Source organism: Dermacentor albipictus, chromosome 1, assembly GCF_038994185.2.
Source record: "Dermacentor albipictus isolate Rhodes 1998 colony chromosome 1, USDA_Dalb.pri_finalv2, whole genome shotgun sequence".
In the NCBI taxonomy this organism is placed as follows: Eukaryota; Metazoa; Arthropoda; class Arachnida; order Ixodida; family Ixodidae; genus Dermacentor; species Dermacentor albipictus.
In genome coordinates this window covers 301,569,956-301,595,213 of record NC_091821.1, presented here as the reverse complement: position 1 = coordinate 301,595,213, position 25,258 = coordinate 301,569,956, and the positions used below count along the sequence as shown (strand labels likewise).

Sequence of the window (25,258 nt, the reverse complement as noted above, 5' to 3'; positions counted from 1 at the left end):
GCAAGATTCTACAAAATTCGTTATGATTTGATAATTGTTGCAAGCAGTCGATGTTCATGTCACCTCCAAAGATCACAGTGTCGGCCATATTGCTAAAATAGCTTAGGAAGGTTTCCAGAAATGCAAAGAAATTGGAAACATTCGCGTTGAGAGGACGATACATTATGCTGTACACTCTAACACCGCTTTTGATGGTGAGTATTTTGACGTCAGGGGTAATTTTCGAAAATGCCTCCACAATAACACAGCTGATGTTACATTTAACTAGCATCATAACTCTGCCCCCATTTTTAAAGCCGCGGTTTAAAAAGAAAGAAATATATCCTGAAATTTGCAACACTTCTGTAGCATCTCGACACCTTCTCTCACTCAGCATCACAGCATCAAACTGAAAAGCACTACAGAAAAATAAACATTGTATGTCTTCCTCTTTATTGGGTATTAATGACTGGGTATTACTGTTAAGCAGAGAAGATGAATATTTCTTGTTTCGTGACAACGTTCGCAATTCTGAAACCGATAAAAGGTGGTTTTTATGTTGTCGAAATGAAAGGTGTACACGTGCGTAACTTACTCTATCTTTTCAAGATCGCTGAGCTTTGTGACACGAAGAACACGTGACGACTCAGTTTTCCTCACGAATATGTTGCCCTCTTTTGTCCAGCAGAAACGCCAGCTCTTCTCGTTTTTTTTTTGTTTTTGCTACTGTCTTTCCAAGCAGCATTTTCAATGCAGGACAAAGGTGCTCGTTTATGCATATGCGCTGAGAATTTTGCTGTCCAATGTCAGCGGTAGTAATGCACTTTTTTCGTGCCTTTTAAAGCAGGGCATTCCGTTTACGACAGCTATATACGAAACTGGACAATATTCTGTCGTGATGCGCCCCGACTTGGTACACGCTGGCATATCTCAATGTCGCTCTCTGAAATTGGTTCGTTCATTGTATCCCCGATAGCCCTAAGTATGCTGTCGAGGTTTTCGTTCGTTGCCGTAGGAATGTCCTTAATCTCAATGTTGTTGTTTCTAGAGTATTGCTCCAGTTGAACAATTCTCAGTTCATTTTCACACTTTATCCTTCAAAATGGAGCATTCACCTGACAGGGAGCTGTTTTCTCCTTTCAATTCAGTATTTTCTGTTTCAATTTCTTTCACTCGGTTTGTCATATCTTCAATGGTTCACGAAATCAAGAGAAGCCTTGACCTCGCGGAGCTCTTTCCGCAGTTCCCTCTAGTGCGACTGGCGTATTTCAGACAGGTCATGCTTTAGATCCTTTACAAGTTTGTTTTCTTCTGAGCGCGACAAGTTCATGGCAAAAGAACGACAGTACACTTCAGTCGCAGCAGCAGCAATGAAAACCATATATGCTAATAAATCGCAGTTACAAAGAAGATGCAAACCTGCAATCAGTAGAAGGATGGACGTGAGCGACGCTGTAGGTTAGCCGCCGCTGCTGCCAAGTGAAGGATGCCGGCCTCTTCTTCCTGTTGATATAGCGATGTACCCTGGTGGCAGAATCGCTTCTCGGAATGACGAATTTCTTCACAGGCGTATCGGCGATGTTAGTATCTGCACTCAGTAGAAGGACGGACGTGAGCGACGCTGTAAGTTAGCCGCCGCTGATGTACAGTTGTTTACATCCTACAGTCCATATCATACAGTTGTTTACATCCGCCGCCACCAATAATGCGCTACCAAAAAAAAGTATTCATTACTGATATCTAATGCACAGATGATCCCTCCATTACCAAATTATGTGAACGCGACGCAGCGCGAAATTCTAGTGACAAGAAGGCAGCTAAAAAAGAGACATGCAGATGGAAAATAATCAGTCGTCTTTCCTACTTTTTATGCCTTGTGTATGGCTTTGCGAGCTGCGCAATTTCAGCATGACGAATTTCCTGATCTCAAATGCTACACAACTTTTTTACGACAAACGCATCCTTTCCTGGCAAGGGCACACAATGGCGTTCGCAGTGGAGATGCAAGTGCAGGATGCTATTGCAGGGAAAGTGAGCTGCTGCCGATATGTTCCTGTACAGCGCCCAAATTGCACTGCTTCGCCTGAGCAGCATTTAGCTAGTTTTTGCGCCGCCTACCACAAGTATCGCCCTCTCGTTTCCGCGGCATAAAAATAATCGGATAAAGACGTCGAACGGTCTCCGCCCATGGCACAGTCCCAGATGCAGACAAGTGAGCCGTATAATATATATATTGTCACGATTCACAAGCAGCAGGAACTGATAAAAAAGGGCAGGACATTTTAATTGCAGGCAACGATCGCGCAGGGACCTCTTCCGCAATGCGCAAGATCATCGCCTTCCTCTGAGTGCCACGTTCTGGATGCGGCATTTGCCTCCCTCCAGAGAGAGCATCGTCCCGGTGCTTACCTAGCGGCAGGAAGATATGTCAGACAAGGTGTAGGCACTTCATCCCGAACAATAGGGCTTCATGCTCACAATGTGCACTTCTGGTGGACGCTGCCTCGCCCTGGAGGAAGCAGGACTGTCAGGGATAACCTCATAGCTCAGGTCGCTGAGGCGCCGTAAAACCTTGTACGGACCAAAGTGCCGCCTGAGTAGCTTTTCTGAAAGCCCTCGCCGACGGATGGGACTCCAAACCCACACTTTGTCACCTGGCTGATATGTGATGTCGCGTCGTAGTCCTGTTGTCGGGCGATTCTGACACGGGCGAGTTGTCTCGCTTCTTCAGCACGTCGAGCGAAAGCTTCAGCGTCCGTGCCTATATCACCGCAGTCATGTGGCAACATCGCATCGAGCATCGTCGTCACTTCACGGCCATGAAGAAAGCTAAATGCTGTCTTTCGCGTTGTTTCCGGTTGAGCAGTGCTGTAGGCGAATGTGATGCACGGTCGAATATCATCCCAATTTAAGTGCTCCACGTCTACGTACATACTCAGCGTGTCGGCGATAGTTCAAGCGTTCTATTAGGCTGTTCGTTTACGGGTTATAGGCTGTGGTCTTTCGGCCAGCCGTGCCACTGAGGCTAAGCACTGTGTTTAGAAGTGTAGCCGTAAAGGCAGTCCCTCTGTACCTTATTATCACCGCTGGTGCACCGTGCCTCAGAACCACGTTTTCAATAAAGAAACGGGCTTTTGATGGTTGGATAACGTCGTCGTCGAGCATTTTCTTCACTTGCTCTCAGATCGCTTCGCGCTCTTTTGATGCTACATGGTACAGGTTTTGTCGAATTGGTTTCGCTGTCTCCTCCTTGATAATCCGGTGCTTCGTCAGGGGCGTCTGACCAACTCTGGATGTCAACGAGAAGCAATCGCGAAACTGGTGAAGCAGGTCCACAAGGCGCTGCCTTTCCGCTGGTGATAAGCTCGCGCTCACGTCAAGACCAGGTAACGGTGCCGAAGCGTCTTTCTCTCCTTGTTGTAATCCAAAGCATTCGCCGAATTCCACAATCTCGTTGAGGTAAGCAGCTGCTGCGTCTTTTGCAATGTGTTGTCGTTGCTTGCTGAAGTTTGTCAGCAGTCGTACTGTTTCCCCATGCATTACTTTGACGAGACATCTGGGCGTGGCAATACTTTGAGTGAGCAAAAGCGTAATTATCTGTTCGGCAATACATTCCCCATCGTACTCTTTGTCGCACCTGACGGAAAAAGGACGGCAAGATAACGGTAGTACGGTCACGTCCTCTATGATGTGCACAGACTTGCGTTGTAGTTCTGCACTTTCGTCTCCAGAAAAGGTTAGTATGCATTCTGGTATGTTGATACCGTACCTAAGATGCCTAAAGTATGGTATGTATGGTAGGTAAGAAGTCTATACCTAAGATTACATCTTTGTAGCAGTCGGGGAGAATAACAAAATTTGTGACGAATGACGAATCCCCTATGTTGACCCTTACAGTACACTGGCCAGTCGGCATCAGTAGCTGGCTTCCAGCACCTCTAATGTGCAGCCTTGACCATTCCGTTTTCACTTTGCGAAGTCTATCCGCAAGTTTTTCAGTTACGACTGAAAAGTCCGCGCCAGTGTCTACTAGCACCCTCACGTCGTGGCCGTCACATCGGCGCTAACAATTTCGTCTGTTGTCAATCATCCGGCTGTATCGGCTTCTCGTTCGACGGCAATGGGGGATTTTCGGCACTTCGACTTGTGGCAACATTCCCCCCTGAGGTCGCGGCCTTCAGTTTCCCCGGCGTGGGCTGGGAGATCGCCCTCGGGCCACGTAGGTGGAACTGCGTCTTGCAGCTGGAAAACTACGTCCCGGAGAAAGGGAGCGCGACCGGTAACCAGGCGAATCGGCTTGCCAGCTCGTTGAATTCGCGTCGTTGTTCGCTCGGCTGCCGTCAAAAGCACGACGAGAAGCAGTGGATGGGAACGCTTCGTACCCTTCGACGCGACAAGGGCAATGACGGCAGATGTGGCCCGCTTCCCCACAGTGGAAGCACAAGGGCCGGTAGTCAGCTGTGCGCCAAATGTGGGTTCTGCGAAACGGTGGTCGCGTCGGTTGTTCCTTGTGGTACCAAGGTGATGCCGGTGCTGACTGCTGGTGATACTGCGGGGTCGGCATGGGAGGTGGCAGTCGACGGGCAACATCTGCGTAGCTGGGCTGCCAAGTCTGGGAATGTGACTGTGGTGTCGGCACCGGAGATGGCGGCCGACGGACAACATCGGCGTAGCTGGGTTGCATTTCTTGGCGCACAACTTCAGCCACCGACGCAGCTGTGCATTTATTTGGCCTGGCAGTGAGCTTCTTAATTTCTTCCTGAACAATTTCGCATATCAACCGGCGCAAGGAACCCTTGTCTCTGACCTTCACTGCTGCGGCGCTTGCCGGTCCAGTGCTGCTCAAGTGATCATACTGGTGGCTGCGTGGGTGTAACGCGCGCGCTATGGCTGTCGATTCTTTAATAAGTTCATCGACGCTCGTCGGCGGGTTCCGCACAAAACCAGCTGCTCCTTTATGCCGCACATGAGGTGGATGAGTTCTTTTGCCTCGGGCATATCGGGATCTGCACGACGACAAGCACGAGCCATGTCCTCAGCGAACATGGCAACAATTTCATTCGGCTTTTGAATCCGTGATTCGAGAAGACGCTGCGCGTGGTCTCGCCTTTCGGTGCTGCCGAACGTATGGAGGAACTGGCGGCGGAACTCATCCCAGCTTGGCCAGATTCCCTCGCGATTTACGAACCACCTGCGGGCTCCGTCTTCAAGACAGAAATACACATGGGACAGCTTCTGTCCAGCATGCCACTCATTATACTTGGCTACGCGCTCGTATTCCTCGAGCCAGTCTTCTGCATCCTCGTGGGCATTGCCGTGGAAGCTCACGGAAGATCGAGGAGTCAAGAGTCACCTGTGGAGGGCCTGGGTCTGCCATAGCTTGAGAACTCGTGGTAACAGGGGTAGGGGAACAAATTCTGGGCTTAGGCTAGTAGACGACGGCTGGCGACGCGTGTTTCGTAGACGGAGCGTGTTTCGACACGCGGAAAACGTCCTGGGCTTGATGTTGGGCTGTTGACAAGCATCCCAAACATTTGTTCAACGCCTCCACAAGGGTCAGGATTCACAAGCAGCAGAAACTGACAGAAAAAAGTGCAGGACACTTTAATTGCAGGCCAACTGCAAAACGATCGCGCAGGGACCTCTTCCGCAATGCGCGAGATCTTCGTCTTCCTACGTGCCGCATACTGGATGTCGATATATATATATGTGAGGACATCTCTCTTCAGTGTCGGCACGTCGTCGTCCTGTTGTCGTCGTGCAGCCGCCGGCGTTTCCGCGTCGTCATCAACGTCGTATTCTTCGCGGCACCTTCGAGCTCTTCGCGCCTCCGTCACTTTCGTCATCACCGATTTTCTGACATGGTCGCTTCCGCTCTGGTCGTATTGTCGCCCTCATCTTTGGGAACATTGGTTCGGTCTTTTTTTAATGCGAGGGTAAATGCCTCAGGGCATACAGGGGTATGCTATGGGGATGAATAAGGATGATGAAATTAATGAAAAAAGATTTGCAGATCTAATTATGTCCAAAAGGGATCGATAATGTGGTCCCTGCGTCCACGCAGTGTAATCGCTCGGATTATGCGGCGAAAGTCCTGCTGCTGCGAGGTGGTTTTGAGCCTCGTCGGTTTCAATGCAGTGCAAACCCACAGCAGGTGGTTGATGTTGGCTTTAGCATTTCGCGACTTGCAGACTGGACACCCAGGGCGAGGATATAACTGGCGAAAGTGCGGCCACTTCCGAGTCACGGCAGGAGTGAGGGCAACCCAAACCCGGACCGCACAACCGTGTTTACCGCACACGGAAGTATGAGAGCACGTGTGCGGCGCCGGAGGGGCTCCTTTCTTGATAAAAGAAGGGTGGCATCATCTAGATGGAAGAGTTGAGGCAGTGACGATGGAGGGGTCGCTAGACGGGTCGTATAATCCGCACGGCTTTGGAAGCTTAGAAGGACACGTGGTATCAACTTAATAGATATCGGCTACGGGATGCATGCTGCCAGAAGATGGATCTGTTGACAAATTCCAGGGCTGCGTCTGACGCGTCGCAGAAGCCGCGTCACCTGGAGGGCATCAGTTCGGATGACGATGCGGGTCGTGGGGACCATGGGAAAGGCGGCGACAGAGCACAACGCTTCTCGAACAGCAAGGAGCTCAGCACAAAAGGAGGAAGGAGGCTCTTGGATTTGAAACCGGGACGTCTTACTAAGGCAGGTGCGCAAGTGCAATAAGTGTAGTGGTCGTTTCACAGTCCTGAATGCTTGCATCAACGTAAAGCACGATGAAGCCAAGCGGCAGGTAGGCGTCTTCAGCTATAATTCGGTCACGATGCGACGCCGCCGCGTGAGTTGATGTCGGGTGACGTATATTAGTTAACGGAGGTCTAGGTACTGTGCTCGTGCAGTGGCAAGACTCAGCCGAGAGAATCAATGCATATGCAAGCAGAACGCTCTCACCTTCTGAGTCTAATCACTCAACCACAGAAAAGGAATGACTTGCGGTGGTATGGGCAGTTATAAAGTTTTGCCCGTATCTCTATGGCCGTTCCTTCAGTGTTGTCAGCGATCATCACTCACTTTGCTAGCTGATGAACTTAAAGGATCCGTCCGGTCGACTAGCGCGTTAGAGCCTAAGGCTTCAATAATTCGATATGACAGTGATGTACAAGTCCGGACGAAAGCACTCGGATGCCGACTGCCTTTCAAGGTCACCGACTGAGCAGGAAGTCACAGAAGATGACGAAGACATGGCTTTTACAGATGTTCTAGACGCGGCCACGATTGCTCGTCAGCAGCGGGAAGACAGCGAACTGATTCCGCTTATTGAATTTTTAGAAGGCCCGATTAAAAGCGCGCCCAAAACATTTGTATGAACCTTGCCATCATTCTGCTTCCGTAATGATGTTCTTTACAAGAAGAACTCTGCAAGTGGAAGCAGCCACCCACGTGTCGTCCTAACGTGCCTCCGTCATGAGGTCTTGCAAGCCTGCCACGATGAACCGACATCTGGCCAGCTCAGCTACGCGCGAACACTGGCCCGAGTCGAAGAGAAATATTACTGGCCAAGGATTTCCACCTTTGTGAAACATTACGTGCGCACGTGCCTTGATTGTCAGCGTCGCAAATCACCATATATCAACCAGCTGGGCCACCACAACCAGTCCAAGTGCCCCCGACCCCATTTGCCCAAATTGGTATGGAGCGTCTCGGACCATTCCCGACTTCCAGTACTGGCAATAAGTCTTTAATAGTTGTCATCGCTCAGCTGTACAAAACTCCAGCGCGGAAGAACTCGCGATGGTGGTGGTAGAAGGGAGTACGAGAAAGCGTAAGCCCTGCGAGCACACGTTGCATGTGAAAGGCTGTCCTTAAGCCTGCGAGCATCACGTCGCTGCTGCACCAGCTCGTCTAGTGTGTTCAGCTGTGCATTTTCTTGGAGAGCCACGATCGGTGTGATGCGGGGAAGGCAAGTGATGACCCTCATTGCCTCATGATTAACAGCTTCAAGGCGATCCCATTGTGACCTCGTCAAATGCTGGAATTGGGCTTGATAAGGCGTGGTTGCACTACCACCTTCACCAACTGTCGCGAAACATATAAGCGGGCGCCGCCCGCTTTAGGAGCAATGCGCCTAACTAGACCCAACGTCTGAATGCCCTGTCTTTAAGCGCTTGAGAGCCAAGCAGTTCCGGTTCCCGACTGGTGGACCGTCAGAACCAGAATTCATATAGTTGAACATTGTTGAAGTAGGGTTCCGGATAGATGAAGACGAATGGGTATTGCAGAGAATTTACGCCGGCCCCAGCGATTGGCGACTGACATGTATGCAGATTTGCTGACGGAAAGCTTAAGGTCGACCGAAGAAGCGTAAGTCGACGTATTATCTAAAGCTGATTGAAGGGCAGCGGCTTGAGTCTGCAGGTCACGATGAGTGCACCAAACCATGATGTCATCAGCGTACAAGAAGAACTTTATGTCGGGTACACCGTGTAAGCGCCATGCAAGCGGGATGCAAGCAATATTGAATAATGTGGGGGACAATACCGATCCCTGGGGTACGCCGCGAAGAGGGACAAATGAGGCGACTGTGTCACCACTGAGGCGAATTGTGAAGTGTCGGCCTTCAAGGAAAAATTTCACAAAATTGCGTGCTGTGGGGGCAAAATGCAGCAAGTCAATTGAAGCCAAGATGGCAGCATGACTGATGTCATCAAACGCCTGTTCGACGTCCATAGCGAGGACAGTACGGGCAGTGTGGCTACGAGTTGAAGATGAAACTGAGGATGCCAAGACAGCCAGCCCATCTTCAGTACCTCTGGATGGACTGAAGCCAATTTGAGCAGGGTGGTAGAAACCGTGGTGGTCTAACCACCACGACACTCGTGTGGCTAGCATTTTCTCAGCAAGCTTGCACAACGTTGACGTTAGGGAAAGGGGTCGGAAGTTGCCAAGGTCGGTCGGCGGCTTGCCTGGTATCACAATAGCCGATTTCCCCCTCGTTTTCGCTACTTTTCCGGTGCTTCGCTTCAGACTCGGCTCCTTGCACCAGAGATGCACCCTCCAGAGACGGTACGTTTGGCAACTATGACTGTAGGGACTGGAGAAGTCCTGAGGTTGTAACAGTAATGCAACTTTACGTACAGAAATCTACAGGCAAGACATATTTACAGTGAGAAATATTCAAATTGAAAAACACTGGGAACTTGTCCCACTCTGCATAACCGAAGATGCATGCCGGCTGACCGGGACGTACTGTAACAGGAAGCCACCCGTCAAAACCAACATTGCAACAATCCCTCTTCCACATTCAAAAACCAACGGGGGAAAACGAACACAGGTCTGTCTCTCCCGCATGGCACTAAAGCCCTTCCACACACGTTTCCGCCGACCAGCAAAAGTGGCGCGTGGTTGGAGGGGCTTCGCGCGGCACTCGTACCGCGTTTGCACGTCAACTCCAGTGTCGTCACTTACGGGCTTGCCGCAAGTGGTGCGGCATCCTTAAGAAGAAGGGGAACGGAAAGGCTCCCGCGACATGTTATCTTTTCGCCCGCTTTCATTTACCTTTCTTTATTATTTTCTACATTTCGATTTCGACCACAGATAATTTCCTTGATGCTTTTCATGGCTTCATGGTCTGTTGTCTTTATATGGCCATGGACATTAAAAGCAGGCGCACACATAGGAAAACAACACCGGACATCCCGGTGCCATAGGCAACCTCGCGCGCTAGCTATTTCCCCCCGCATTTGTTGATGAGCTCATTTTAAAACACATCCAACGCTGACGAGTCGATGCATACAAAAATCACGTAGAAGTAAGGCGGCGACTAACTCCGTGCGTCAGAATCGCCCACAACATTGCGGCCGCCACCAATAGCGTGCCCAGTATACCAGTAAACTGTGTGTTTTGCCGCAGGGACCACAGAATAAAGAACCAACTTTAGAGAAGGGAAAAAGTACCTCCCACAGTGGTTCGAAAATAAGAAGCGGTAGCACATGGAACTTAGCGGAGGGCCCGACAGATGGCACTACTTCAACAGGAAGCGGAAATGCCTTTTATTTTAGTGCACTCTCCAATATGGCCCCTTTTTCCTGGTGGCGTACGCTGCGTATGCGCCGTGCTCGCTTTGCTGGCTTTGCGGAATGCCTCAGCACAAGCAAATTGGGTAGTCCCCCACCTGTTTGCAGCGACAGTCGCCGTAACTTGCATTGCGAAGCAATCGGGTGACGCAAGGCATCTGCTGCCGCAGCCAACACAGCGACATGGACTACATGGCATTTTAGCGTTACCTCCTTTCCAACCTGCACGTTTCTTATTGGTCTTTCGGGGGCCACTATTCTGCAACTCATACTTGGTGCTCCACATTCTCAATATGGGGATCACCAATTTGCAGCCACTTTTGCCGGCCTTTCCACCCATGTGGCTGTGAACTTCATACACTTCGGACCATGTAATCACGCGTGCTGGTTTCCGTTCAAGCCACATCGCGGCCGATGAAGGCCCACAGGCATAATTTGCCCGCGGCTGCAGTAGGAAAGGTCGAACTGGGAGAGAACCAATTACGGTGCATGTAAATTGGGAGTCTTTGTCGCTGTGTGGACTGCAGGAGCAGATGCTTACCTCGAGAGACTGTTGCCCATGCAGCTGACCGGGTCGCCACATCCAAGAAACATAACACGGCGACTATTATCAAATGAGACTCGGCATTCAATCACCGCATAAGGTTCAGACAATAAATTGTATATTGGCTAAGATCCACATGGCAGCAGTGGGCATTCACGCACTACAGGTCACTTACAGCACATTCAGCTATCCGACTTCAGGCATAGTGCTTGCCTACGTCACACATGGCGGTCTAGTAACGAGTGACAACAAGCAGCGCAAGCAGACTGGACAGTTCGCCACCTGTCTGCATTGACAGTAGCCGTAACTTGCACTATGAATCAACCGGCGGACGCAGGCACCTGCTGTCATAGGCAACACAGCGACATGAACTACTCCGCATTCTGTCGTTACCTCCTTTCCTACATGCACGTTTCTTTTTGTTCTTTCGGTGGCCGCTAATGTGTCGCTCCCACTTGGTGCTCCACCTACTCTGAATATGGATATGGTCTGTTTTGTGGGAATCGCAATTTTGCAGCCACTTTTGCAGGCCTTTCCACCCATTTGGATATCAACTTCATACACTTCAAACCATGTAGTCATGTATGATAGTCTCTCTTCACGCCAAATCGCCGCCGAAGAAGGCAACAAACACGCTTTACCCAGGGCTGCAGCAGGAAAGGACGAACAGGGAGCACCAGTCACAGTACATAAAAACAGGGAGTCTGTGTCAATGTGCGGACTGCAGGAGCAGGTGCTTACCTCGAGAGGCCGTTGCCCAATGCAACTGACGAGATCGCCACATCCGAGAAATGTAACACGGCAACCATGACCATGTGGGACAGCATTGAAACAAGACTCTGCAGCCAAATCACTTCAGCACACTGTAACATAACGCTCAATCTATACATTGGCACTATACACTATACATTGGCTACGATCCATATGACAACAGTGAGCATACGTGCACACTGATCACTTGCGGCACCTTCAACCGTCCGACTGTAGGCATAGTGCTTGCCTTCGTCGCACATGGTAGTCTGGTAATAAACAAGAACCAGCAGCGCAAGCAGATTGGACAATGTGTTTCACGCTTTTGCACCTACAGTGGCCGTTGAAGGTTAGCTACTTGCATTGCGAAGCAATCGGGTGAGGCAAGCACCTGCTGCCGCAGCCAACACAGCGACATGGATTATCCGGCATTTTAGCGTTACCACCTTTCCAACCTGAATGTTTCTTTTTGTTCTTTCGCATGTCACTAATGTGTAATCACACTTGGTGCCCCACATTCTCTAAATATGGGCATGGTCGATTTTGTGGGCATCACCATATTGCAGCCGCTTTTGCAGGCCTTTCCACGTATGTGGGTATCAACTTCATACACATGGAACCATGTAATCATGCATGAGTCTCTGTTGACGCCAAATCATGGCCGAGGAAGGCCAGACGTAAAATTTGCACACGGCAGCAGGAGGAAAGAACGGATGGGGGAGCACCAACCACATCATCATCATCATCATCAGCCTGCTTACGCCCACTCCAGGGTGAAAGGCCTCTCCCACACTTCTCGAACAATCCCGGTCATGTATTAATTGTGGCCTTGTCGTCCCTGCAAACGTCTTCTCATCCGCCCACCTAACTTTCTGCCGCCCCCTGCTACGCTTCCCTTCCCTTGGAATCCAGTCCGTAACCCTCAATGACCATCGGTTATCTTCCCGTCTCATTACATTTGCTGCCCATGCCCATTTCTTTTCTTGATTTCAACTAAGATGTCATTACCTCGCTTTCGTTCCCTCACCCAATCTGCTCTTTTCTTTTCCCTTCACGTTGCACCCATCATTCTTCTTTCCATAGCTCCTTGCGTCGTCCTCAATTTAAGTAGAATTCTTTTCGTAAGCCTCCAGGTTTCTGCCCCGTAGGCGAGTACATAAGACACAGCAATTATGCACTTTTATCTTGAGGGGTAATGGCAACCTGCTGTTCAAGGTCTGAGAATGCCTGCCAAACGCGCCCCAGCCCATTCTTATTCTTCTGATTATTTCTGTATCATCATCCGGATCCGCCGTCACTACCTGCCCTAAGTAGATGTATTCCCTTACCATTTCCAGCGCCTCGCTACCTATTGTAAATTGCTGTTCTCTTCCGAGACTGTTAAACATTACTTTAGTTTTCTGCAGATTAATTTTTAGACTCACTCTTCTGCTTTGTCTCTCCAGGTCAGTCAGCATGCATTGCAATTGGTCCCCTGCATTAATAAGCAAGGCAATATCATCAGCGAATCGCTGGTTACTAAGGTATTCTCCATTAACTTGAATCCCCAATTCTTCCCAATCCAGGTTTCTGAATACCTCCTGTAAACACGCTATGAACAGCATTGGAGAGGTCGTATCTCCCTGCCTGACGCCTTTCTTTATTGGGATTTTGTTGCTTTCTTTATGGAAGGCTACCGTGGCTTTAGACCCACTATAGATATCTTTCAGTATTTTTACATACGGCTCGTCTACACCCTGATTCCGTAATGCCTCCATGAATGCTGAGGATTCGACAGAATCAAACGCTTTCTGGTAATCAATGAAAGCTTTATATAAGGGTTGGTTATATTCCGCACATTTCTCTATCACCTGATTGATAGTGTGAATATGGTCTATTGCTGAGTAGCCTTTACGGAATCCTGCCTGGTCCTTTTGGTGACGGAAGTCTAAGGTGTTCCTGATTCTATTTGCAATTACCTTAGTAAATACTTTGTAGGCAACGGACAGTAAGCTGATCGTTCCATAATTTTTAAAGTCTTTGGCGTCCCCTTTCTTATGGATTAGGATTATGTTAACGCTTTTCCAAGATTCCGGTACGTTCGAGGTCATGAGGTATTGCGTATACAGGGTGGCCAGTTTCTCTAGAACAATCTGCCCGCCATCCTTCAACAAATCTGCTGTTACCTGATCCTCCTCAGCTGCCTTCCCCCTTTGCATAGCTCCCAAGGCTTTCTTTACTTCTTCCGGCGTAACCTGTGGGATTCCGAATTCCTCTAGACTATTCGCTCTTCCATTATCGTCGTGGGTGCCACTGGTACTGTATAAATATGTATAGAACTCCTCAGCTACTTGAACTATCTCATCCATATTAGTAATGATATTGCTGGCTTTGTCTCTTAACGCATACATCTGATTCTTGCCAATTCCTAGTTTCTTCTTCACTGCTTTTAGGCTTCCTCCGTTCCTGAGAGCATGTTCAATTCTAACCATATTATACTTCCTTATGTCAGCTTTCTTACGCTTGTTGATTAACTTCGAAAGTTGTGCCAGTTCTGTTCTAGCTCTAGGGTTAGAGGCTTTCATACTTTGGCGTTTCTTGTTCAGATCTTTCGTCTCCTGCGATAGCTTACTGGTATCCCGCCTAACGGAGTTACCACCGACTTCCATTGCACACTCCTTAATGATGCCCACAAGATGGTCGTTCATTGCTTCAGCACTAAGGTCCTCTTCCTGAGTTAAAGCTGAATACCAGTTCTGTGGCTTGATCTTGAATTCCTCTATTTTCCCTCTTACCGCTAACTCATTGATCGGCTTCTTATGTACCAGTTTCTTCCGTTCCCTCCTCAGGTCTAGGCTAATTCGAGTTCTTACCATCCTATGGTCACTGCAGCTGACCTTGCTGAGCACGTCCAGATATTGTATGATGCCAGGGTTAGCGCAGAGTATGAAGTCTGTTTCATTTCTAGTCTCGCCGTTCAGGCTCCTCCACGTCCACTTTCGGCTATCCCGCTTTCGGAAGAAGGTATTAATTATCCGCATATTATTCTGTTCCGCAAACGCTACTAATAACTCTCACATGCTATTCCTAATGTCTATGCCATATTCCTCCACTGCCGTGTCTCCAGCCTGCTTCTTGCCTACCTTGGCGTTGAAGTCGCCCATCAGAATAGTGTATTTTCGCAATTTTGCACCGGAAAAAAAAAAATCCGCGTATTGATAAAATTGCATAAACAGGTTGGAGTGTGGCCTGATCCTGGCTGCCAGAACCGGTAACGCACTTCCTCACCAGAGCAGGATTTGTCACCCTGGTGCAGTACTTGGCCACAACCTCCTATATGAACATAACAATGAGCACAACCACGGTGCGTGTAAATTCGTTCTATGTCACTGTGTGGACTGTAGAAGCAGGTGCGTGCCTTGAAAGACTGTTTCCCAATGCAGCTGACCAGGCTCCCACATACAAGAAACGTAACATGGTGGCGAGTACCAATTAGGACAGCAGCGAAACCACACTCTGCAATCAATCACTTCGATGTAGCGTGCCCAAAACACTGGCTGTCGAGCAAGAATGGCAATCTTGAACGCGACTAGAAAATAAATATGGGAATGCTTGTATTCAAGAAAGAAGCCGCTCTACCTTGCAAGCAGTGGAAGGCAAAAACATTACGAAAAGTTTAATGCCGCATAGCACACGGTGCAAAGGTTAATGCAAGACACAGGCCAATGCCGTATCAGCTATTTCAGGAGAGGAATCGCACATGACAACGTACGCTATAAAATACGGCTGCAGATATGTTATGCTTCTAGACAGTGACTGGTATTAAGTATGAGAAAGAATCGGTTGACATTTCATGTTTGGTTGAGGAAGAGGAATGATCTCTAACAAGAATGTGGAATGAAAAAGCTTGCATTCATTGTACAAACAAATTATATTTGGCGCGAATTGGCGAGGCCAGGAAGCTCACTAAGGAAGGGCAAGCTGACGAAACTCTTTTGGTCAGCGTCGTCTGCGCTTGTTCAGAGGTTGCAGGTACATCTGAAGACACAGAATTTTTGTTGGTGAGGTACCCGAATGACTCGGGCAATATCCGTGCTGGTTGGATGATTGCGGAGGCTCTTTTCACTCTTGACAAAGTCGTCTTGACACAGTCACATCTCATCCAAATAATTCTTGAATGGCTTCTTTGTTCGTCGTCTTGCGAATTCGGCCCCATCCCCTTCCTGTTCGTGTAGATAGGGGCTCCCGTTATCACCAACATTTACAAACTTGGCGCAGGCTCTGTTGGGACAGAACAGTGACACATGAGATACAGAAGAGAATATCCAAAATCATGCAGTGTTTTTTTTAATTTTCGAACCAATTATGCTGAACTGCAAACGTGAACAAACGTTCTTATCGTCGGCTACAAACAAATGACATGTATATCAATACTAGCGAGCCAATACAGCATATATCAAGCATATTTATTTCTGAATCAGGTGTTGTTTACATTGTAGTAGCAACCAAAGTCCACACAATGACCTTGCTGTAGCAGGCAGCAGCTTCTGTTTAGTGCATGGAGTGTGTTGCTTCATACTGGTGCCGTCCTCATTACTTAGTCAAGTGTTCGACGAAAACTCGTCTGGCGAGGAAACATAATGGTGCCAAAAAACGTGCACTCGCCAAGAACACATATCTGCCCGTTTGCGTTTAGAATCATTTCACATCCAATTAACTAGTCACACGATAAACAGGACGCGGGGTAATCTTCCCGAGATATACACCCGAACAATGCGCCAACTCACCCATAAATAGCCGCGCGCCTATGCTTACATCTTCATTGTAATCAAGGGACCCATACGGGGCCCGAAACGTCGGTTTTTTATTTTTATTTTTTGTTTCATTCTTGGCGAGTGCACGTTTTTTGGCACCGTCCTCATTACTGCATGTCTGGAACATAAATTTTGACTCCATCAGAAATTGAATAAGCACGATTTTGAAACATAAAATGTGAAAAGGTGCGACCTATACATTGTAATGGTTTGTGACTACAGAACACATGCAAATGTACACCGTTTGTTCTAGGGTGGTTAAGCAGCGTGGTGAATAAATATTGTTAGTCTCCGTAAAGTGGATGTCTGCTTAACTACAATTCATGTCAACATCTTAAGTATTATTAAGATCACAATTGACAACATTTGTGCCCTCTTTTGTACACTAGAAGAGATCACATTGCTGGTTTCACAGGCAAATAGATGAAGGACATGAAGCTATTAGAAATGATGCATTTTTTTTTTGTATGAACGTGATGCACCGCTTCCCTACTGCAAAAATAAATGTCCTGAGGTAAACCAAACTGAACAGCTAGAACATTTGGAACTAACAGGTACAAAATATGGGTGAATTATCATGCGTGCTACTGTTCAATATATTAAATTCAGTACATTAGCTTCAGTTTATCAAAGGGTTGTTCGGTTCTTTGGACGAAAGAAGTTTCCGGTGGACTCCAAAAAAATATATTGATAAGGCTACTCAGTCACCCATGGCTACGGCTACAGCGAGATGAAAAATAATACACGCTTTCCGATATCGGTTTTTCTTTCGTGAATGTGTAAGTTCTTCATTTCCCATATACAACATACATTTGAATACGGACAGGTCTTGAGGAAAAAAGCTGCGTCAGCAGCTTGACTAAGTCCTAAAACCCTTTTTATTGGCAGCAGCAGGGGGAACAACATTGCATGTGGAAATGATAACAATAAAGCAGAAGAAGACGAATAAAATAACGCAAAAGAAACAAACACGAAAATCGATAAACCAAAGCAAGTTACTTAGCTTGCATATTAAGAAATCAGCAGTATGGAAAAAAAATACGACACTCGGATCAGCCACTCAGATCAGTCATGCATACTAACAGCAGATGATGTTGCCAAAGTAATATTGTGATCTACAAGTACAAGGTATTAAGCATAAAACCAGCTCTAGCAGCAATAATAGTTCTACAGACTAGTTAACGAAGACTGCAAAACATCGATATCATCTGCGATCAGTGTGTTAAGCAGGACAGGCAGCCTATAAGCAATCATTTGCTTTCCATAATTAGTGCGCGGGTGCATTACGTACCGATATCCTGGAGATCGTGTTTGATAACGGCATGTGTTCTGTTTAAGGTTAGCTATGGAACGGATATAACAATTATTCGATTTACACTCCTTAACGTATGCACGGACTAACCTGTAAGTGTATAAATTATGCGCTTTGTGTATTTTCAGTTCTTGGAAAAGATGTTCACTTGGGGAGTCCCATGGCACATCACATATCACGCGAATTTTTTTCTGAATCATGAATAATCTACCTATATTTGTGACAGATGTGGTACCCCAGACAAGGCAGCAATAATTCAGATGACTGATGAAAAGGGAGTTATATATAAGCATTTTTACATATGCGTGGAAGGTACCTAAGGGAGAAAAGCAGTCCAACTATCTGTGAAAGTTTAGTGACAAGTGATATGTGGCTATTCCATGACATTTCGTGGTCGAAAATGATCCCTAGGCTCTTAACTGAGCTCACTAGTTCAATTTTCTCCGAATTAAGTATGATGTCAGCAGGCAGCGTAGCGTTTTTGTTCTTGGCTTGGCATAATATGGCTTTAGTTTTAGTAGTGTTAATTATGAGACCATTTTTAACGGACCACACATGTACTTTGTGTAGTACTGCATTAGCAGTCCTTTACAAGTCTGAGGTATGATGAGACGAAAACAGTAGTGTAATGTCATCAGCATAGATGATGTATTTGGTGTCATTGTCAATACTGACAATATCATTAACGTAGATATTGAAAAGGAGGGGGCCAAGTAGGCTCCCTTGCGGCACTCCTATCCATGTGTTCTTTAACTGAGAGGAGAGGTTATTTACGTGTGTAAACTGAACTCTGGAGTTTAGATATGATCTAATTAAGTCGAGGGCGACGCCGCGAATTTCATAGTTAAACAATTTATTTAGTGAAGTTCATGATTAATGCAGTCGAAAGCTTTCGTAAAATCTATTAACACTGCAAGTGTGAGCAAGCGCTCTTCGATGTTTTTGAGAATAAATTCTTTTTGATCCAACAAGGCAAGTTGTGTTGACCGGATTTTGCGGAAGGCGTACTGACAGTCAGTTAAGAGGTTTTTATTTTCCAGAAATGTAGAAAGACGTTTAAATATAACCTTTTCCAGGCATATTGAGAAGACTGGCAAAATGTATATGGGCCTGTAATTTGTCATAAGAGTCCTGTCCCCACGCTTGAATAACGGGATTACTTTAGCGACTTGCATTTTATGCGGGAAGACTCCCGTATCGAGGCATAAGTTGTATATGTATACCAGCAATGGGGCGACAATATCTAGGGCATACTTAATTGGCTTTATCTGTAGATTATCTACATCCAGGCTGCGGCTGTTGCTCAGCTCAGAAAAAAATGGCCGTGGCTTAGCTAAGGTTAAGCCCAGGATGCGAAGCATACTAGCCTTTATTTTAACGCGACATCGTTAAGGAGCTCGTGTCGCAGAAAAGCCGGTATCGTCGGCGTCGGCTCAGGCGTGCGTCGCTTGCTCAGGCGCACATTTCGTTGTCGCGCCGAACGCTGCGTTGCTCGACGCTCACCGCGTCCGATGCGGGGCGCGTAGTCGCTGTGCCGTAGCCCATTGTCTTACACCCCTTGGCGGGGTCCACGGTAACGCTGTCGCGTTCCGCTCTTGAAGGCGAAGCTTAAGCGTCCGCTTTGCAGCTGTTATTACGTCATATGGTAGCTACGCGGCCGTGCGCGGCGCAGCAAGGAAGAGCGTGGTTGTGCGGCTAGTATGCTTCGCATGAAAGGCATATTAACTCTGATTCATTGGTCGGCTGCAGGAAGATCGTGTCTGCAACACTTGTCCTTATGAAATCGCAGGTACTCACACATACGGGAATATTATTATTACCGACTAGATAATCATTGAATGCATCAGGTAGTGACTCATCGGTTATTTGAATACCATTTCTGACAATGTTAATACGTCACTGGGAAATAGGTGTATGGTTGCGCAGATTTAGCTGTTTCCATATCCTCTGGCTGTCACATTCACAAGAGTTAAACAAGTCAGTATGATAACGGTTTTTCGCGTTGCGCAGCTCGTTTGTGAGACGATTGCGAAAACGTTTAAACTCGGTCCAGTCATTTGGATCTCGTGACTGGATAAACTTATCATAAAGGCAATTTTTTTTCTTTATTTGATGGAGAAGATTGTTTGTGACCCACGGTTTGCGTATCCTGGAAGGTTGCTTTTTCATAATAGTAAAGGGGAAATATTTGTGATAGCATGAGGGAAATAGCCCGAGGAAACTTTCATATGCGACATCCGGTATTTGCGTCGCATAAACATCCGTCCAGTCGATGCTTCCTAATTCGGCATGGAAATTTTCTAGCGCATTCTGCGTAATCGCTTGTATGAATGTATCAGTAGCAGTTGATCGTTGACATGCATGATTCAGGCTCAGAAATATAGGCACATGGTCACTAATGCCACAGGAAAACACTCCCGACTTAATCTTACTTAAAGCAATGTTTGTAATGAATAGGTCGATACACGTAGATGTATTATGAGTAGTTCTGGTAGGTGATGATATGACATTGAAGCGACCATGTGCGTGTATAACTGCCTCAAAATTTCGCTTCATGGCATTTTCGAGCATCATATTGACATTGAAATCACCACCCAAAACGAGTTTAAATTGCAATCCACCAACGTAAAGGAAGCACTTTTCAATAAACTGGAAGAAATGGTCTAACTTACCGCTTGGTGGACGGTAGAAAACTGAGTAGACAGTTCGAGCACTCAAGACTGATAGGACTTCATAGTCATCAGTAATACAGCAAAATTCATTGATGCACTTTGCAACAATATCACGGACAAGCATACTGACACCACCGCCTCGCGACGTTTCTCTGTTTTTGGTAAAGCACTGATATTTAGGCAGTTGCGACTGGGTGCTGGTCATACCACGTTTCAGACAGCATAATAACATAAAACTTAAAGGTCAAGCTGCTGAAAAAAAGGTCGAGCATGTCATGCTTGTTTCGCAGTGACTGGCAGTTGAGATGGAAGCATCGAGTGGATTTTTTATGGTCTGGTCCAACAAAATACAAAAAATCAGACGGGGATAACGATTCAACAGAAGCCATGTCAAAACGGGAAAACGTAGGGACAACACTTCAGTATCACACTTTCAGCTTTTTGAGATCGGTTGCGGTCTTGATTACGTGTAAACGGGCATGTTCTGCTTTCCGGACTAATATTCTTCAGTTGCGATGCCACACAAATTTGGAATTGTTTGCGTGTGCCCATTCCTTTGCAACTTTGAGCAACGATACCCGGTTAGGTTTTCGGATATGTAGGCATCATGTTCTACCCTTGATATAACTTTCCTTTTTTCAAACCATTTTTCCCTTGACGACTGTCGCGTGAAGCGAACGAGCACGGCTGGTGTCCTATCTTTTTGCGAAGGAAGATGGTGAATGGCGGAGACGGTCTGCTCGTTAAGAGGATCAAGTTCCAGTATGGCAGCAAGGGTGTTATTCTGGTCATGAGGCATTCATTCTCATGTTTAGCCAGCCCATGCATTTCAAGGTTCAGCTTTCGACTGTGGTATTCAAGGTCATTTACAGCCGCAGACACTCTCCTGAGTTCAACGTCTGTTCTAACATCTTGAAGTTTCGAAACTCGGTTCTTTAGTTGCCTAATTTCGCCTGAGTGCTCTGCGACGGTGACGAGTACCGTGTCATATTGGGCGGACATGTGCTTTATTACAGCCTCCGTATCATTTACATTGTTCTTGAGAGGAAGCAGCTCATTTAATTTCCCCTTAATGTCTAGCAGAAGCGCCGTGACAGTGCTGTCATCGGGTTCCCTAGAGCTGGGCACAGTTGTCTTGGTTTTACGGCACGCGTCGTACATTTCCAAGACTGTTTAGAGTCGTTCCCTTTCGATTTATATCTAGATTCTGACACGCCAGAACAGGAACCTAGGTCATACTGCCCCAAACAGTCACTGCATATTCATGATCGACAGTCAGTTTCTATAGCCTTTTCACACTTTGCACAATCGATAACACTTACATCACTCATGGCAGATTACGTCCACCGGTACTTGAACGCCAACCAAAGCAACGTAGTGCTTATTCGACAAAAAAAAGCAGAAACAGCAACCAAGAAGGAACAGAAAAATTATCATGAATTACAACAAAGCATTATTAAAAAAGAGCAAGAGGGGCAGCAGCTGCGGCGAAAGACATGTCCATCAATACGTAGATGACAGGGACGTGGCGATAACCAACCTGCAAAATTCCAGAAGAAAGTGTTGGAAGGCGTCTGCGTTCCACCGCCGCTGCTGCCAATTGAAGAGGGGGTCGGCAGCGGTTTCTTCTTTTATAGCTGTCGGTGGCGCCCTTGTAGCTGTTGAACGATGACGCAGCACATGGCAGCCATCATGATCGCATGCAGCAGTGATTAGGTGGTCAGGCCTTTGCACGTTTAGCGATGGAGTCCGATGATTCCTTGCGCAGCAGGATGACACCAGGTCAGGTTTGCGTAACTACAAAATTCCAGAAGAAAGTGTTGGAAGGCGTCTGCGTTCCACCGCCGCTGCTGCCAATTATGTGTAATTATGTGTATTATGTGTATGTGTAATTATGTGTATAATGATGGCCTCGCAACTGAAAGTTTATTTCGGAAACAGCAAAGGAGGGAGGGTCCGAATGCCCGCATGTAATGCAGCATCTAGTTCCTTAACTTGCCTCCGCCTGTAAGTTAACGAGACGAATATAATACATAGCGATTGAAGCAGCGATGTTAAACGACTCACCGGTATTGCCGTCCCCAGTCGCAGCAGGACCCGGCTCCCATTTTGATGTAGACGTGCTCTACATGGCTCACGACTGAAACCTAGCTTTCGGGCTTACACCCCAAGTTAAACAACGCGAGATATTGAAGCGCAATAAACTGGTTTTAGCACAATATAACCAACCGATGTAGGAACCAAAGAATCCGCACCTGCCGTGCATGCGAGCATACCGGTAAAAATTTCAAATCGAGGCCAGAGGTCACGTGGGAGGTCACTGATGCTGTACACTATTTCGCGTTTCAAATGGCAAAAAAACAACGAAGTTGGTAATAAAGAGTACAATGTAAACTTAGGAATGATAATTTTGTACTCTTTGTCATTTAAAAAAAGAACGCTTCGTTAATTGTTGAAGAAAGTTTGTAGGCTAAAATTGCGCTTACTACGGCACCTCTAGCGGGAGGTAATGCGCTCACGGGGGAACCTTTTTAATTGGTGTACTATGCCTGTTTTTTTTTTTTTTTAGAGCGCCGCGCGGTCGACGTTTTCGCCCTCTGTGGCCATTTGTTGAACTTGAGAGTGTTCGGGGCCTGGAGGGATGGAGGCGTAAACGTGAGTGGCCGGAGCGGTGCAGCCACCTGGTGCAGCCACCAAACACAGCTAATTTTCAGTAACCAAGTGTATTTTACTTTGCTGCTAGTGTAAGATTTCAGCAGCAACACGATTAGGCCGCTGCCGAAAATTTACGCCAGCAGCAAAATAGAATACACCAGGTGGCTGCGCAGTGCAGGATGTTCACGTTTACGCTTCCGCTCATCAGGTAAAACGGCCAGTCTGCTTGCGTTTACCCGACTACCGGACAAGCTAAATATATCTAATATGGCTTCACACTTCGATCCCTTACACGTTGTATCATCGTTACGAGTATGTTTGTCCATGTCGCTGCCGTCACTGAACCAACTGTATCGTTATCTTATATAGTCGTCGGACTATTATCTTAGCAGTTCCCTGCAATTCCTTCTTCAGTTAACATAACGGGAAACTAAAACGCAGAACCAACGCCTATAAATGAGGCCCCTGACGGAGCTAACTTTTGTTGAAGCGCGGGAACGCTAGAGAAGGAATGGGGACGATATACAGCTTGTGTCTAATAACTGAAAATGGGCTCTCTGTCACTGATCGCTGATCAAAGACAGCTGGTCAATTATCATATTGTTTTGCTAACTGTGCATGCCTGTTCAACACCGACAGAGTACATACTCGACGGCCGTTTTACGGCATCCCCTCCATACGTCCCTTTTCAACTCATACGAGAAGGTTGTTAACACAGCGGCCTTAAAAGCGAATGTCAAAACAACCAGTGGTAATGTGACCCCGTACACAACGATGGTTTTACCGGTGAGATTTTTACCGATGGTCTTTGTTCTCCATTATGACCACAAACGACACCATTGATTTGCCACTCTCCTTTGTTTTTGTTCTTTCGTTGTTGTTTTTTCTCTTCATCCCGTGGTCGCTATAGTTGGGCACGTGTGACGCAGTTTAGCTCCTTGATGAAAGCTTGTGTCTGAGCACGCGAGGATGGAGTTTAGGTGGATGGCAACTTTGGCCATTCGTGCAACTTCCCGCACATATTCGCCGATCTTATTTGCCGCGTAAACTTCAGTGACGGTGCTGCGAATGGAAGAACTGGTGGTTCCGAGGGTGATTCGATCATTGACCAGAGGCACTGCTCTACCAGAATAGCCCTTCTGTTCCGTCTAGTCCGCACGCGAGTATGTGTTTTGTGTCCCGAAACTTGCTTTCGCCACGGCATTAGATAATTTCTCCTCCTCCTGAACGTTTCCTAATTCTCCTTACTTCTCTATGTTACTCCTTGTCAAAGAAGAGTGCCAAGCGATTGCGTTTTCCATGCTTGTGGTTTTTTTCGCATTCATTTGTTGTTAGCGGACTGGGCAAAGGAACCGTTCGAACCCAACTGGAACAAAGTGTCGGTGGCGACGTCGAGCCCTCGACATGAGATGCAAGCCCAACGGGAACGATGTGCACCGGAAGAAGCTATCTCGAACCTGCCTAGCCCTAACACCGATTCGCAGGGAGGCTTCGCCGTCGACAGTCATCCCGCAGACATAAAACTTCGCAAGAGACAATCGAGTGAGTCTGGTACGGTTTGCATTCGCATCGCTGGACTTGCATGATCTCCTGTCACATCTTCCTATACAGCGGTATAACTGTAAAGATATACATTTTCCTGGCCTAACGGTGGAGCTCACAGAAGGAAAAAAGTACTAATAATTAAGTACACTAACGCCAACAGTAAAATTGTGGTTGCCATACAGAGCAATTTAGGGCCACACGGCCTTGAGGGCCGAAGGGGATGGTGACGGTGGGCGTGGTGGAGGTTTCATTTTTGTCACGTTTTGTGCCGCACAACCTTCACCTTGGTGATGGCGTGGTTGCGTTGCTCGAACCTTGGCTAATTCGATGATGAACCTGGCCCTCGCTTATGCGCCTAATTTTTTTTTTGGCTACATGCAGGAAAGAGAGGCTGCAGCGTGTTTGCTTGTGTGGTGTTGCCATCGTAGCGAAGAGCTTGCAACTGTGTTTCATATACGAACACATCTCTGAAGGGAGCGTAAGCAAACCAGGCGAGAAGCTACGCATCGTTGTTCAGCCTCTCACAATGCATGGGCACCCTGAAGGGCCCTGACTAGGCTATGGGACCGCGTGCAGTATTAGTTTTCCACGCTTTGGCTCGGGTGTAGCGCAAACAAAGCTAGTTTACCTGAACATGTCGTAGAACCCTATTGGCACGTTTTTGGAGGGGACTTATGAAGAGAACGCATGCGCGGGAGAACCGTAACATTCGATAACGGTAGAAGAGGCAAAATGCTGCTATTCCAGAAAACATTCTCTAATGTTGAATAGAGAGCCAGAGAACTATTGAAAACATGCCATATAAAGCTCGCGATCGATGCCTGGTTAAACACTTTTTTGGAGTTGTCGCAGCCGGAAAACTCACTAAATGAAACTTGCGATTTATATCTGTAGATTGGATCGCACGTTCGTTCCTAGCAGCCTCTTTTCGA

General features: G+C 47.2%; 1 protein-coding gene and 1 long non-coding RNA gene across 12 annotated transcripts in view; one reads left to right on the top strand and one right to left on the bottom strand.

Moving 5' to 3' along the window:
- The window catches only part of LOC135920875 (retinol dehydrogenase 12-like), a 361,370-nt gene that overhangs the window by 301,152 nt on the left and 34,960 nt on the right, over positions 1–25,258 (top strand). For 7 of the 11 annotated variants that reach the window (XM_065455123.2, XM_065455124.2, XM_065455125.2 and 4 more), the window contains one exon: positions 24,117–24,332. The exons of 2 other annotated variants lie outside the window; for them this stretch is intronic. In XM_065455123.2, the coding sequence (XP_065311195.1) occupies positions 24,117–24,332 (216 nt within the window). The remainder of the gene's footprint in view (positions 1–24,116; positions 24,333–25,258) is intronic. 2 more of the 11 variants (XM_065455127.2, XM_065455130.2) reach the window with 1 other exon arrangement.
- The window catches only part of LOC135921236 (uncharacterized), a 227,896-nt gene continuing 217,933 nt past the window's right edge, over positions 15,296–25,258 (bottom strand). The window contains exon 4 of the long non-coding RNA XR_011511263.1: positions 15,296–15,609. This is a non-coding gene — a long non-coding RNA (uncharacterized lncRNA). The remainder of the gene's footprint in view (positions 15,610–25,258) is intronic.